The sequence below is a fragment of the Otolemur garnettii genome, unplaced genomic scaffold (assembly GCF_000181295.1).
Source record: "Otolemur garnettii isolate 467f Iridium unplaced genomic scaffold, OtoGar3 scaffold00247, whole genome shotgun sequence".
In the NCBI taxonomy this organism is placed as follows: Eukaryota; Metazoa; Chordata; class Mammalia; order Primates; family Galagidae; genus Otolemur; species Otolemur garnettii.
This window is the reverse complement of record NW_003852642.1, coordinates 647,207-660,662: the sequence shown is the minus strand read 5'-3', so window position 1 is coordinate 660,662 and position 13,456 is coordinate 647,207. Positions and strand designations below refer to the sequence as shown.

Sequence of the window (13,456 nt, the reverse complement as noted above, 5' to 3'; positions counted from 1 at the left end):
ATACAAATCAACAAACAGACTTACCACCTAAATATTATTAAAAACAAAATCTATATGATTATCTCATAGAAGCACTCAATAAAATCTAGCACCTATTTATGATAAAAATTCTTAACAAACTAAGCACAAAAGAAATACCTGAAAATAATATAACAAACCCACAGCCACCATCATCTTAAAGGGGGTAATGTTGAAAGCATGCCCTCTAGGAACTAGCATAGATGTCCACTTTCACCCCTGCTATGGAACATAATATTGGGGTCTTAGCTGGAACAATCAGGGAAGAGAAAGAAACAAAGGGCATCCAAAACTGAAAAAGAGGAAGTCAAATTAATCCTAATACAATTTATTTTACAAAAAGTTTGAAAACAGAGAATATCAATTTACTTTTGGGAGGCATAGACAGTAAGTCTATGTAGAAAAGAAAATGCATCATTATTACACATATCGTACCTTTGGCCGTTGCTGGGAGTGGGAGGAAAAGGGCTGGTGATTTACTTGGGGATGCTGGAAATGTTCTGTGCACCTATTTGGGTGTTACGTGGGTATTTGTTTAAAAGTACTTTAAATATATTTCAAATTTAAAATGACACGTCAGAGAGTCACACCCCATTTTGCAAAGAGTTTGATTTTCATCACAAATACAAGATAACTATGAGGAAATTCTATTCTTAGGGATGGAATAAACCAATGTTACCTTTTAAAGAATCATAATGGATAATATATAATTAATGGCTTTCATAAATATTTGAGTTCATTTTGTGTTGCCATAGCAGATTATCACCGGAGTAATTGATAAAGAAAATAAATTGATTTCTCACAGTTCTGAAGGCTGAGAAATTCAATGTAAAAGTGCCAACACCTCGTGAAGGCTTTTGTTTTGCATCACCTCATGGTCTAAGATGGAAGAAAGAGCCCCAGACAGCACATGCACATGAGAGATGAAGGTGTCCAAACTCATCATTTTTACCAGAACCCACTCTCATAATAGCAGCATCGATCCATTCAGGAGAGCACAACTCCCAATTCCACAACACCTCTAAAAGGTCTGACCCTTCAGCATTGTTCCATTAAGGAACTAAGTTTCCAAGACATGAAAATTGAAGGACATGTTCAAGCCATAGCAATAAAGTTAAGAAATTTAAAAGCAGATTAATTTGGCATTAGCTGCGTGTTATCAACTTAATGACAAAGATGGCTCAGAGAGCAGATACATGAAGAAGATGTGTTTTGGAGATAGAAAGAACAAGACTTATAAACAGTTGTTTGTGTGAATCTCTGGAATGATAATCTTTTCTCCTTTGTTTAAGCAACTGACTAAATATGGATGGTGGACCCATTCAGTGATACAAAAAAAGGTGAAAATGAATAAGTTTGATGGGAACATTGGCAATTAAAAAGTAGATATTATTAATCATGATCTTTGTATAACTCACTAATGAATGTAAGTAGTTAGAAGTAAATTGAACTTTTCTTGATATTCAGCATAACTTCAATAGCTTCTAGTGAAATATTTTACATTTATGCTCCAAAAATAAAGGGTACATTGTAGCTAATATGTTCAGCATCCACTTGCATAAAGCCAGCTGATAGTTTTCATAATATAGAATGTAAACCCACTTTTTATTTGAAATAAAGCTTTAAAGTAAAAAAAAAAAAAAAAAAACCTTATAGGATGCAGTACTTGCCATCAGAACAATTGATTATGAGGACTTAAGCACGGATCTAGTAACTACTTTAAACAAGCAGTTATCACCTGTGTTTGCAACACTTTGTAAGCACAGTTTAAAATTAAACCATAAGTACTAAATCTCTGAATATAAATTTATTTTTCATCATCCTGACTTTCACAGAGTTCAGTGAGATGGTTTTGAAAAATATTTCTTTCTCAAACCTATAGAGAGAAAGGGAATACATTACTTTATAATTGTATTAACTAAAGATAATATTAAGGCATTCTGAACACTGAAAACCATGGCATAAGAAATAGCCATTTGATTAAAACATCATAATGTGCTTATCTAAAATGGTAATGTATTCAACTAGACATATGAAAAAAGTTGGACATATATAAAAATACATAGTTTGGAATTATATTGAGGGACAATGAAGTCTGGAGATAATTAAGCTCCTGACTGTCTCTTTCACATCTTTGTTCCTAAGGCTGTAGATAAGAGGATTCAGCATCGGAATCACAATTGTAAAAAGCACAGTGGCCACATTATCTAGGAGCCATGAGTTGTTGGAGTTGGGCACACAGTAGAGAAGGAGGATGATCCCATGGAAAATGGTGATGGCAGTCAGGTGGGAGGCACAGGTGGAGAAGGCCTTTTGCAGTCCCCCTGTGGAAGGCATCTTAAGGATAGTGACAACTATGAAGACGTAGGAGGCCAGGATGACCAGGAGACTACAGGCTTCATTGAATATAGAAATGACTAAACAGGCCATCTGGCTGAAAGAAGGGTCAGAGCAAGCGAGAGAGAGGATGGCAGAGTACTCACAGCCAAAGTGATTTATGATGTTAGGTCCACAGTAAGAAAGTTGCAGAAGAGAATATGTGAGTGTCAGGGAACAGAGTCCACCCCACAGGTAAGTCCCAGCGACCAGGAGAGCACAGAGCTTGTGAGACATGGTAACTGTATAGAGTAGAGGGTTGCACACAGCCACAAACCGGTCATAGGCCATCACCGCTAACATGAACATTTCTACGATCACAAATGCACAAACAAAGAAAAATTGTACCATACATACACTGAAGGAGATTGTTCTGTCTTCCACTACCAAGGTCTCCAACAGTTTGGGTGTAAAAACACTGGAGTAACACATATCCAAAAAGGATAGATGGCTGAGGAAAAAGTACATGGGTGTGTGTAGCTTGGGGTTGACTCTTACGACCACAATTATGCCCAAGTTCCCCAGCATAGTGACTGTATAGATGGCTAGGAAGACCAGGAAGAGGGGAGCCTGGAGCTGTGGGTATTCTGAGAAGCCCAGCAGGATGAATGTGGTCACAGAGCTCTGGTTTCCTTCATCAGATATCATGGCCCTTAATTTAAAAAAAAAGAAAGGAAGAAAGAAAGAATAATAACAAAAGCAACAACAATAACAACAACAGCAGCAACAAAACTGAGCAGCTGGAAAAACACAACAGGAAATTCCTTTGAGGAAAGGTATATCTTTTCAGACAGCCACAGCTCTGTACTCATATATTAGATTATTAACTACTTTCAGTTTATTGCATTATGAAGGTATCATTAAACATCTGCTTAAGAGTATTTCTGAGTGGTCTGATCAGAAATTCCACTGATAACTATGTTCTCTCAATGATAGAGCCATCATAGGGTCATTTAGAAAGCTTCAGATACTCAATGGTATAATGTTATCTCCAGCAGAAATATTTTTGAGATATTCTTAAGATTTTCTTGATTGATTATTTTCTGTTGCATGAGGCGTTTTGTGGTTCATGTTATACGAAATAGAATTTAGCAATCTCTTATTCATCAGCAATTATTAACCACAACAAACATAATGTTTTAAAAAATAATTTCTCATATAGAAACATCACAGGATCTTTCTTTATATGACAAATGTAAATAAGGAGGGTATAGAAGAATGAAATACATAAAATTTTTAAATATGAACTATTTGGTAAAAGAATATGAGTCTCAATATTAGGAATTTTATGTAATTAACCCTAAAAAGAAAGCCCAACTCCAGAAGGTGATTTCAAGACCCAGTAGATATGATTCTGCCATCTTGAACACATCTGTGAACTGGCACATTTGGCTTGTCTGTGACAAAAAACAGCCCTCCATTCTGTATACCACTATTAATTATAGGAACAGAGCATCAGCTGAAAAATAATGTTCAACTAATTAAGAAGCATCAGCTGAAAAATAATGTTCAACTAATTAAGAACTGGGGTGGACATTTTATTAGCTTCATATATTTAGTCACATATGCTGGTAAAAAAAGCTTATCTTTCAATGCAGGATCTTGGATTACTTGAAGTGAGTTGCAAATATACACATTAACAGTGATAAGTAATCTTCACTTTCCTACTGCTTTCTCATCATAGACTGGTGTTTTTTGGTTATCCTTTCATAATTTTAAGGTTTCTGATTATTGGAAAGTCAGTCTTTCCAACAAAAGCAGAAATTTCAGAATGTTCCTTCCTCTTCATTCTTATCATCACTAATTGTTATTTTGATGCAAAGTTCCTTGTTAGTCTAGGAAAAGCAAACCAAAATATCCTTTAGTCTTAGATATAATAAATAAAGTGTTTTGAAAGCACTTTGTTGCAAAAAGCATCAGACTGAAACTATTTTATGTGGATTTTCATAATATTCATCTCAAAATTACATTATTTTTTCACTGAACATAATGCTGTATTCACTCAAACATTTGAAAATTTTATTCTATAATAATTTCTACTAATCCATGGAAATGACACTTTTTCCCCTCTACCATTTTAGACCATATCATCTTTAAATGAGAAATTTCCTATATACTTCTTTCATGAAAAATTTTCTGGTTAATAAAAATATCACTATCTTTTTCCTACTCTGTTTTCCTTTATCCTATATTAACACAGTATTTATACAATGGCTAGCCTGTTTCACTGATTTTATGTGTGTGTGTTTTTTCTAAATTCATTAAATTTTTTAAGGAAAAAAATATTTAAAAATTCATCTAAAATGCTTAGTGTACCTAAAATAGCATTTAAAGACAAAATTTCAAATTCAGTGCAATGATCCTTAGAACATTAAAGTAGACTTTAGGCTCTTATGTCTACATCATTAGCTGAACTTAGTTGATACTGCTCTACTCAGGTCATATTACTTTTTCCATACCAAAAATCTTCCCAGGCTTTAACATACCTCTTTTAATGAGTGAAAGATGACTCACCAAAGCCAGATTTTCCTGATGTATATTTTTTATTGATGGCTGTCTTTCTATTATTAACAAACAACATATACAATCTCTCTCAAAATTAAAATTTTCTTATAAATATTCCTATCATTTTGAAATTGGTGAGTGACTATTGAAAATATAATTCAATATAGGATTCAATCAATGTCATTTTTCTAGTTGTTAAGAAATCATGAAGGGATCATAGAGAAACCTTTGAGTAATAGACACACTTGGAAATTATGTGCCACAATCATGGTGTTTATTATACATATATCTGTTTGACTTTAGGGACACAGCCAGCCCCAGGAGAATTATGATTAAATAATTGGAGTAAGCTTCCTCTTCATTAATTTAGAATGAAATTTCTCCTACACCATTTTCATGTTGTGTTTTGTGCTTAATTAAAGTTTATTTCAATGAAGAGGTTATATTTGTGAAAATGACAAAAATAATACCACTTGCAAGACACTGAAAGAATATGTATATGGTGGATATAATTTTTTTGTCTTTCCATTTTGAGTTTTATACTTGTGCAGTTATTTATAAGTGCCTGTAATATTATACAACACATATTTTCAAATTCTGCCTTTTAGTCATATTTCTATGCCTTTAATAAACCTGAATATATCTTTGTTTTGAAAGTGTGACAACAGGACTGGCTGCATTCTGAAGTACAGCTTTGTAGCTCACAGAACTGATATTTGGAGTATATTTATGTGTTTGCTGAATCAACTAATGAAGTGAACATTAAGACAAAAAGGAAAGAAAAACTAGTACATTGATCAGAAAACTTTGAGATGTGTGTAGAGAAAAAGGAAGTTGAAAACAGAATTACCAAAACAATTCAAAGGAATTGAACATTATAACTTGGCTAGGTGGATTTAGCTATTTTTGGTGGCCTACAATTAAGCAGCCTAATGTTTAATTAAGGTAAATATTTGATGTTTTTATTATGTTTACTGAATTGTGAACTATTTTATTAGAGGGTGGCTAGCAAAAGAAAAAAATCCCTGCTTTGATTTAAGTAAGAAGGCTATGAGGGCCTCAATGGCTGACCTATACCAACACAACCACTTGAAATTTTAATAGAAATCAAGACGGAATAAATCACTGAAAATGAGCTTTTAAAATATAAACAAAGGATTGTGTTAATACATAAAAATGATGCTTGGAGTTTGCTCCCTGTTTGACATGTTTTTTAGCATGGCATATAAACCAAACCTTAAATCAGAAAAGCAACTAAAGCTTTGTGCAATATTTTACATTTTGACTAATTGTGTCAAAACATTAGTATCTTGTACATCTAAGTCCTTATTCTATAATTTTTTTTTTTTTTTTTGTAAATTGCATGCCGTTTTTGGTTAAGGAAGAACTGTGTGGTTAGTTCTAAAACTGTATTTATCCTTTTTTCTTCTTAGCTTTCAGTAGTTAAGTCATAAACTTCAAAAAATGCCGTTAGATACAGAAGTCCATAGTGCACTTTCTCCAAACTAGAATTGGGAGATTTCCTTTTACAAAATCAGTTAAAAGAAATAGGGATGTTAAGTACGGATGCTATACTTCTTCATGGTTACAGTGCAGAATTATTACAATAAGGTACTTTAAATTCAGTGGTTAGCCCTGTATTTGAAAGGTAGATGCCGAATAGCTGAAGGAAGCTATGAATCATTACAGATGAAGATATTTGCAGATAGTTTTATTACCACAACAGATATGGCAGGAGACAATCAAAGTAATACAAAAAGAACAAGCTTTGTTAAGATATAGCAAATAATTTATTTTTCAAAAATGTTTTGAGATCCAAGAGGCCAGGCTAGAAATTAATATAAAAAACAATAATACATTAAAGGATGATCAGAATAATTAGTTATTGGGAAAATGCTAAATGAAACCAGCATTAGATACCACCTCACACCTAATATGTAGAATGAATAAATTTAAAAAGATTGCCCCTAACAAGTGTCAGTGAGGATAAACTTGTATTTTCAGACCCTGGCAGTTGAAATGAAATGTGAAAAACAATATAAAATCTTTGGAAAGGAATCTGGTGGTTTCCTGAAAAGTTAAACATACTACACCAGCCATTTGATAATCATATAACTAAAATAAAAATGTCAAATTCCTAGAAACACACAAATAATTTAAACTGACTCAAGAAGAAATAGTCTCACCAGGCTTATGATAAGTTAAAAAATTAAATCAGAAGTCAAAAACCTTCCCAATATGAAAAGCCACTACCAGATAGCTTCATTGACAATTCTATCAAAATTAAAAAATTAACACCAACCTTTCTCAAACTCTTGAAAAACAAAATTGCAAAGAAGGGAATACTTCCAAACTCCCTCTGTGAAGCTAACATTACATAAAAGCAAGTCTAGATTAGAGATCCTTCAAAAGAAATTATAATTATAAATGTTGTTTGTGAGTAGAGATACAAAATCTTCAATAACAGCAAATCACATCCAACACATGTTGGCAAGGGTGTAGAATCCCAGATGGAGCACTGCTCGATTTCTGGTGGAAATATAAAATCAGGCAGCCACAAAATTAGCCATAAATTTACCATACAGCTCAGGAATTGCACTCCCAGTATATTGGTAAGAGACACTGAAATAAATATTATATTCCATTATAATGTTAAGAATTATTTACGAGAGCAAAATGTGGAAATATCTCATGTCAATCAACAGATGAATGTATAAATAAAATGTGATAGACACATGTAAGGCAGTGGTTCTCAACCTTCCTAATGCTGTGGCCCATTAATGCAGTTCCTGTGGGTCACGACCCACAGGTTGAAAACTGCTGATATAAGGAATACTACTATTTAGCCATTAAAAGAAATGATGTTCTGATTCATACCACCATGTGGATTAACCTTGAAAATACTATACTCAGTAAAATAAGCTAAATGCAAAGGTGGAAAAAATACTGTACAAAAATGGTATTATTAGGCTTATATATAAAATAGATAAATTCATAAAGAACTAGATTAGAGTTTATAAGTCACCAGAGAGGGTGTTATGGGTAGAATGGAGATTTATTGCTTAATAGTCATACAGTTTATGTTTGGAATGATAAAATGATATGTTTCTATATTTTAGAACATATAGCAGTATGGTTATACAACAGTGTGAATATAATTCATGTCTCTGAATTATACACTTAAAAACAGTTACAAAGGCAAATTTGTTACATATATTTTACCCAAATAAAAAAGATATAAAATGATGGTTTGCATCTACAGACCATTAGTAAATGGAAACAAAAAATTTAACTAATAAACCATTCATAGTAATAGTATAAAAACCAAAACCTAATGGTGAATACAGAAAAAAAAAGTTCAAATTTTTAAAACAGAAAATTATAAAATATATTATGAGGTAGTAACATAGATCTAAACACATAGTTTCACTGCACCTAATGAGTGGAAAAAATAATATTTTAAATATATCCATCCTTCTAAATAATTTTATAATTTTAATCATCTGTTTTCCCTCAAATAGCAACCTATTTATTATTATCATCATCATTACCTTCAGACTCTAAATGAATATTTTAAAATTTGCCTAAATTGCAGAGTCATGAATAGCAAGTCAAGATAAATAGAAACATCATTATACTGGGAACTTCAACATTATATTGGGGACTTCATGTCAATCAACAGACAAATATATGTTCAAATGTATTGACAAAATGGGACATTTCTCCAAAAAAAAAAATAAACAAAGAAGCAATTGTCTTAAATAGAACTCTTGGACAACTGATCCTAACACACATTTATAGAACATTCTACTCAAAAACCACTTAAAATTTTTTTCTATCAAAATCTCTTGGAACATTCCCTAGGATTGATCTATCCTAGACCACAAAATAGGTTTCAACAAATTTTTAAAAATAGAAATTATATCATGTATTTCCTCAGACCACAGTGAAATGAAATTAGAAATCACTCATCTCTACAAAATCATGAAATCTAACCGGCCTACACATAATAGCTGGGTAAAGGAGGAAACAAAAATGGAAATCAAAAGATTCCTTGAGCTAGATGATAAAGGGGCCACAAGTTATTAATATCTATGGGATACAGCTAAAGCAGTCCTGAAAGGAAAATTCATAGCCATAAATTGCTACATCCATAAGATAGAAGGAGCACAAATAATCTAATGAATCATCTCAAAGTGGAAAAAGAACAGCAATCCAATTCCAAATCCCAGCAGCAGAAGGAAAAAAATTAACCAAGATTAGAGTGGAATTAAATAAAATTAATAACAAAAGAATTATACCTAAGATTATTGAAAGAATAAATTGGTCTTTTAAAAAGAAAAGAAAATTGACAAGCCTCTCACTGAATTAACCAGAAACATAAAAGAAAAGACACTTACCAGGTTCACACAAAAACAAAAAATGGAGAAATCACAATGGATACCACAGAAATACAAAGTATCATCTTTGAATATGTATACTATAAATATTTCTATTCACATAAAATTGAAAATGTGGAGTAAATGGACAAATTCTTGGAAACACACAGCCTCCCTAGGCTCAATCAGGAAGAAATGAAATTGCAGAACAGATCAGTATCAAGTACTAAAATTGTAGCAGCAATAAAATCTCTTCCCCCCAAAAAGAAAAGAATATCCTAAACCAGATGGTTTCACAGCTGAATTTTACCAGTACCTATTTAAATAATGAAGACAATATTTCATATCTCTCTCTTTCTGTACCAATGACAATGGCCCTTTAACTGTATATCTACAAAAGGAAGACAACTTCCTTGCTTCTTGACAAAGGGCTTAGCTGTTTGGTTTGCATTTATTGATACAATGATAAAAGTCCTGATTCAAACATGGGCTTGAAATATACTTTTCATAGTTTTTTTTTAGACTGTAGATCAGAGGATTCAGCACAAAGTTGACCACTGTGCAAAAGCTACAGTCCATATTAACAATGAACAACAACAAAAAAAAATATGGAGTTAAGAACACAATAAGTAAACAACCTACTGATGGTTCTGTGGAAGATAGTAATGGCAGTTAGGAAGGAAACTGGATGGAAAATGGACATGGACCAGTGACTGCACTCACACAGTTAAAAATCATTTAAGAATTTATCCTGCAAAAAGGATAAGATCAAATAAAAAATAGGTGACTGCCAAGTAAACAAAATAGATCCCAAAATTATCAATGAGAAACAAAACTTCTGCGACATTCTAACTGTGTAGACGTGAAAGTTACAAATTACCAAAACCAGTGGTAGGCCATCATTGCATACATGAATGATTATGTTACCACAAATATGCATACAAAGAAAATTTCACAACGCTTTCTATAAAAAAGATGGTTATGTATTCACAGTCAACATTCTCATACCTTAGGTATAATCTAATTCCAAATTACTTTCTCATTCAATAGAAGTTATTTACACTTATTTATTATTTATTTATTTCCTAAATATATCAAAAAATATTTTTCATATATATTAAGTAGGTAATCCAACTCTTGAAAACTAAAGTTATAATTCTTCTCTGAAATAGCTTAAATTTATATTTTGCTCTACTCAGGTGGTACTGAACAACATTTCTGCTTTAAAGGAGACAAAAAAACATGTTTCCTGGAACTTACTGATTCAAAAAAGCTGGTTAAACAGATGTGACTTCAGATCTAATAAAGGCTGTAATCATGGGTGACTGCAGTGCTTTTATTAAGAGAACTTTAGGTTAAACCACAATTAGTAGATCTCTTAACATTTTACTTCAGGAAAGAATGAATTGTTTCTTGTTCCTGACTTCCATAATGTCACTGGAACAATAATTAAATATAATTCTTTCTTAAACTGAGTGAGATAAAGGGAACCAGATCCAAAATATCTGTATTGAACTAGAGGTAATGAACACTAAAAACTACAGCTTATGCAATTACTTGTTTTAAAATATAATTATATATTCACTTAAATAAAGCTAAACTATCATGTTACATATAAATTGGACACAGTTGAAACACAAATAAATACATAGTTTGGGATTATATTGAGTGACAATAAAGTCTGGAGGTGATCAAGCTCCTGACTGTCTCTTTCACGTCTTTGTTCCTAAGGCTGTAGATAAGAGGATTCAGCATCGGAATCACAACTGTAAAAAGCACAGTGGCCACCTTGACAAGGAGCCATGAGCTGTTGGAGTTGGGCACACAGTAGAGAAGGAGGATGATCCCATGGAAAATGGTGATGGCAGTCAGGTGGGAGGCACAGGTGGAGAAGGCCTTCCGCAGTCCCCCTGTGGAAGGCATCTTAAGGATAGTGACAACTATGAAGACATAGGAGGCCAGGATGACCAGGAGGCTACAAGCTTCATTAAATACAGAAATAACTAAACAGGCCATCTGGCTAAAGGAGGGGTCAGAGCAAGCCAGAGAGAGGATGGCAGAGTACTCACAGCCAAAGTGATCTATGATGTTAGGTCCACAGTAGGAAAGTTCCAGAAGAGAATATGTGAGTGTCAGGGAACAGAGTCCACCCCACAGGTAAGTCCCAGCGACCAGGAGAGCACAGAGCTTGTGAGACATGGCAACTGTGTAGAGTAGAGGGTTGCACACAGCCACAAACCGGTCATAGGCCATCACCGCTAACATGAACATTTCTACGATCACGAAGGCACAGCCAAAGAAAAACTGTGTCATGCATCTGTTGAAGGAGATAGTTCTGTCTTCCACTACAAAGGTCTCCAGAAGTTTGGGTGTAAATACATTGGAATAACAGAAATCCAAAAAAGACAGATGGCCAAGAAAAAAGTACATAGGTGTATGAAGTTTGGGGTTGACTCTTATGACCACAATTATGCACCAGATCCCCAGCATAGTGACTGTGTAGATGGCCAGGAACAGCAGGAAGAGGGGAGCCTGGAACTGTGGGTATTCAAAAAAGTTCAACATTAGTAATCATCAGGAAAATGCAGTTAAAACTACAGTCTGATGCTACCTAACCCAGTAAAAATGAGGGGCTATTATTAAAATAACAAAACTCAGGGTGGCGTCAGTGGCTCAAAGGAGTAGTGCGCCAGCCCCATATGCCAGAGGTGATGGGTTCAAACCCAGCCCTATCCAAAAAAAAAAAAAAAAAAAAACCCAGATGTTGGTGCAGATACAATGAAATGGGAAGCCTCATATGCTGTTGGTGGAAATGTAAAATAGTAAAACTGCTAAGGATAGCAGTATGGATGTTCCTCAAAGAACTAAAAGTAGATCTACCAATTGGATCCACCAATCTCACTACTGGAAATCAACCCAAAGTAAAACAAGTCATTTTTTCAAAAAGACAACTACCATTGAATGTTTTAATTCACCTGCAATTCACATTATCAAACATATGGAATCAACCTACACGCCTACCAACTTATGAGTAAACTAAAAGAAATGTGGTGCATGTACACCATGGAATACTAATCAGCCATAACAAAAACATGAAATAATGTCTTTTCATGAACTTGGATGGAAATAGAGCTCATTATCCTAAATTAAGTAACTGAAATAGAAAAGCAAATACTGAATGTGCTTACTTGTAAATCAGAGTGATTCAATTGGTGTGCATGTTCATACAGAGAGGTAGAATGGACTCAGAGTCAGGGAGGGTGGGAGCAGGGTGAGGGAAGAAAAATTACCTATTGGTACAACATGCACTATTCAGGTGGTAGTCCACTAAAAGCCTAGACTTTACTACTGTACAATTCGTCTATCTAAGCAAAAGCCAATTGTATCCCTCGATTATTGAAATTAAAAAAATTAAAAAGTTAGTGTTCTTGTCTATAGCAATTGCATAATGAATAAGAATATTTCTATGAATAGAATGATAAAAATTAAGACAGAACCAAAAAAAAGTATTTTCTGATCTCTATCAAATAGTAAGGCTCACTGTCTTCGTAGAGAGCTGGCGTCGTGAGGACCACTCTAACTCTGGGCAGAAACCTGAGGGCAGGTATTTCTTTTAGAGTAAATATATGTCAGATCTCCCTATAGCTTCATTCCTGCCTACCCTAAGTTATGAGACAATTAACTTTATTAAAAAATTATAAAATGTTAACATTCCTGTAAAATGGTAAATTTGACACTTATTGCTTGTTTTATTTTTCCTACAGAGCCCCTTGTACCTCTTCTTACTCAGCATATGCTGGAGCTTTGCTGTACTAAGACCATAAACTTCTTTAGTCACGTTGAACTAATTTAAATTTTTTTGCATGTTATTCTTAATGGCATATTATGCTATTTATTAGAAGGGGATCACAATAAAATGTGTATATACTGTTCTGCAGTGATGAAATAATTGAACCAATACCAAATAAAAAGCTGTTCATGCATTTGTTGATGTCAACAATGTCAGCAACAAATGTCAGAAGGTGGGTAAGTGACAAATGGTAACAAGTATGAAAGTGCTGTATAATACAAACACATTTTAGGTTGTAGCAAAAACACATTCATGATTTTGTACCAAGCTTAAAGCTTTGCCAAGGATGTAGCATGTGCTAATTTACATTAAGTTCATCTTTTTATTT

The 13,456-nt window shown here is 33.5% G+C and overlaps 2 protein-coding genes across 2 annotated transcripts; both read right to left on the bottom strand.

Annotated features, from left to right (window-relative positions):
• Positions 1 to 2,091: 2,091 nt before the first annotated feature.
• Positions 2,092 to 3,042, bottom strand: LOC100962748 (olfactory receptor 5D18-like). Its single transcript, XM_003802432.1, has one exon. It carries the CDS (start codon positions 3,040 to 3,042, stop codon positions 2,092 to 2,094), a length of 951 nt encoding a protein of 316 aa, XP_003802480.1.
• A 7,895-nt stretch (positions 3,043 to 10,937) lies between these two features.
• Positions 10,938 to 11,843, bottom strand: LOC100962442 (olfactory receptor 5D18-like). The gene has a single exon (XM_003802431.1). It carries the CDS (start codon positions 11,841 to 11,843, stop codon positions 10,938 to 10,940), a length of 906 nt encoding a protein of 301 aa, XP_003802479.1.
• Positions 11,844 to 13,456: the final 1,613 nt, after the last annotated feature.

Excerpts from the sequence above, each read along its gene's own strand:
- LOC100962748 (XM_003802432.1), bottom strand. The coding sequence starts at position 3,042 with ATGATATCTGATGAAGGAAACCAGAGCTCTGTGACCACATTCATCCTG.
- LOC100962442 (XM_003802431.1), bottom strand. The coding sequence starts at position 11,843 with ATGTTGAACTTTTTTGAATACCCACAGTTCCAGGCTCCCCTCTTCCTG.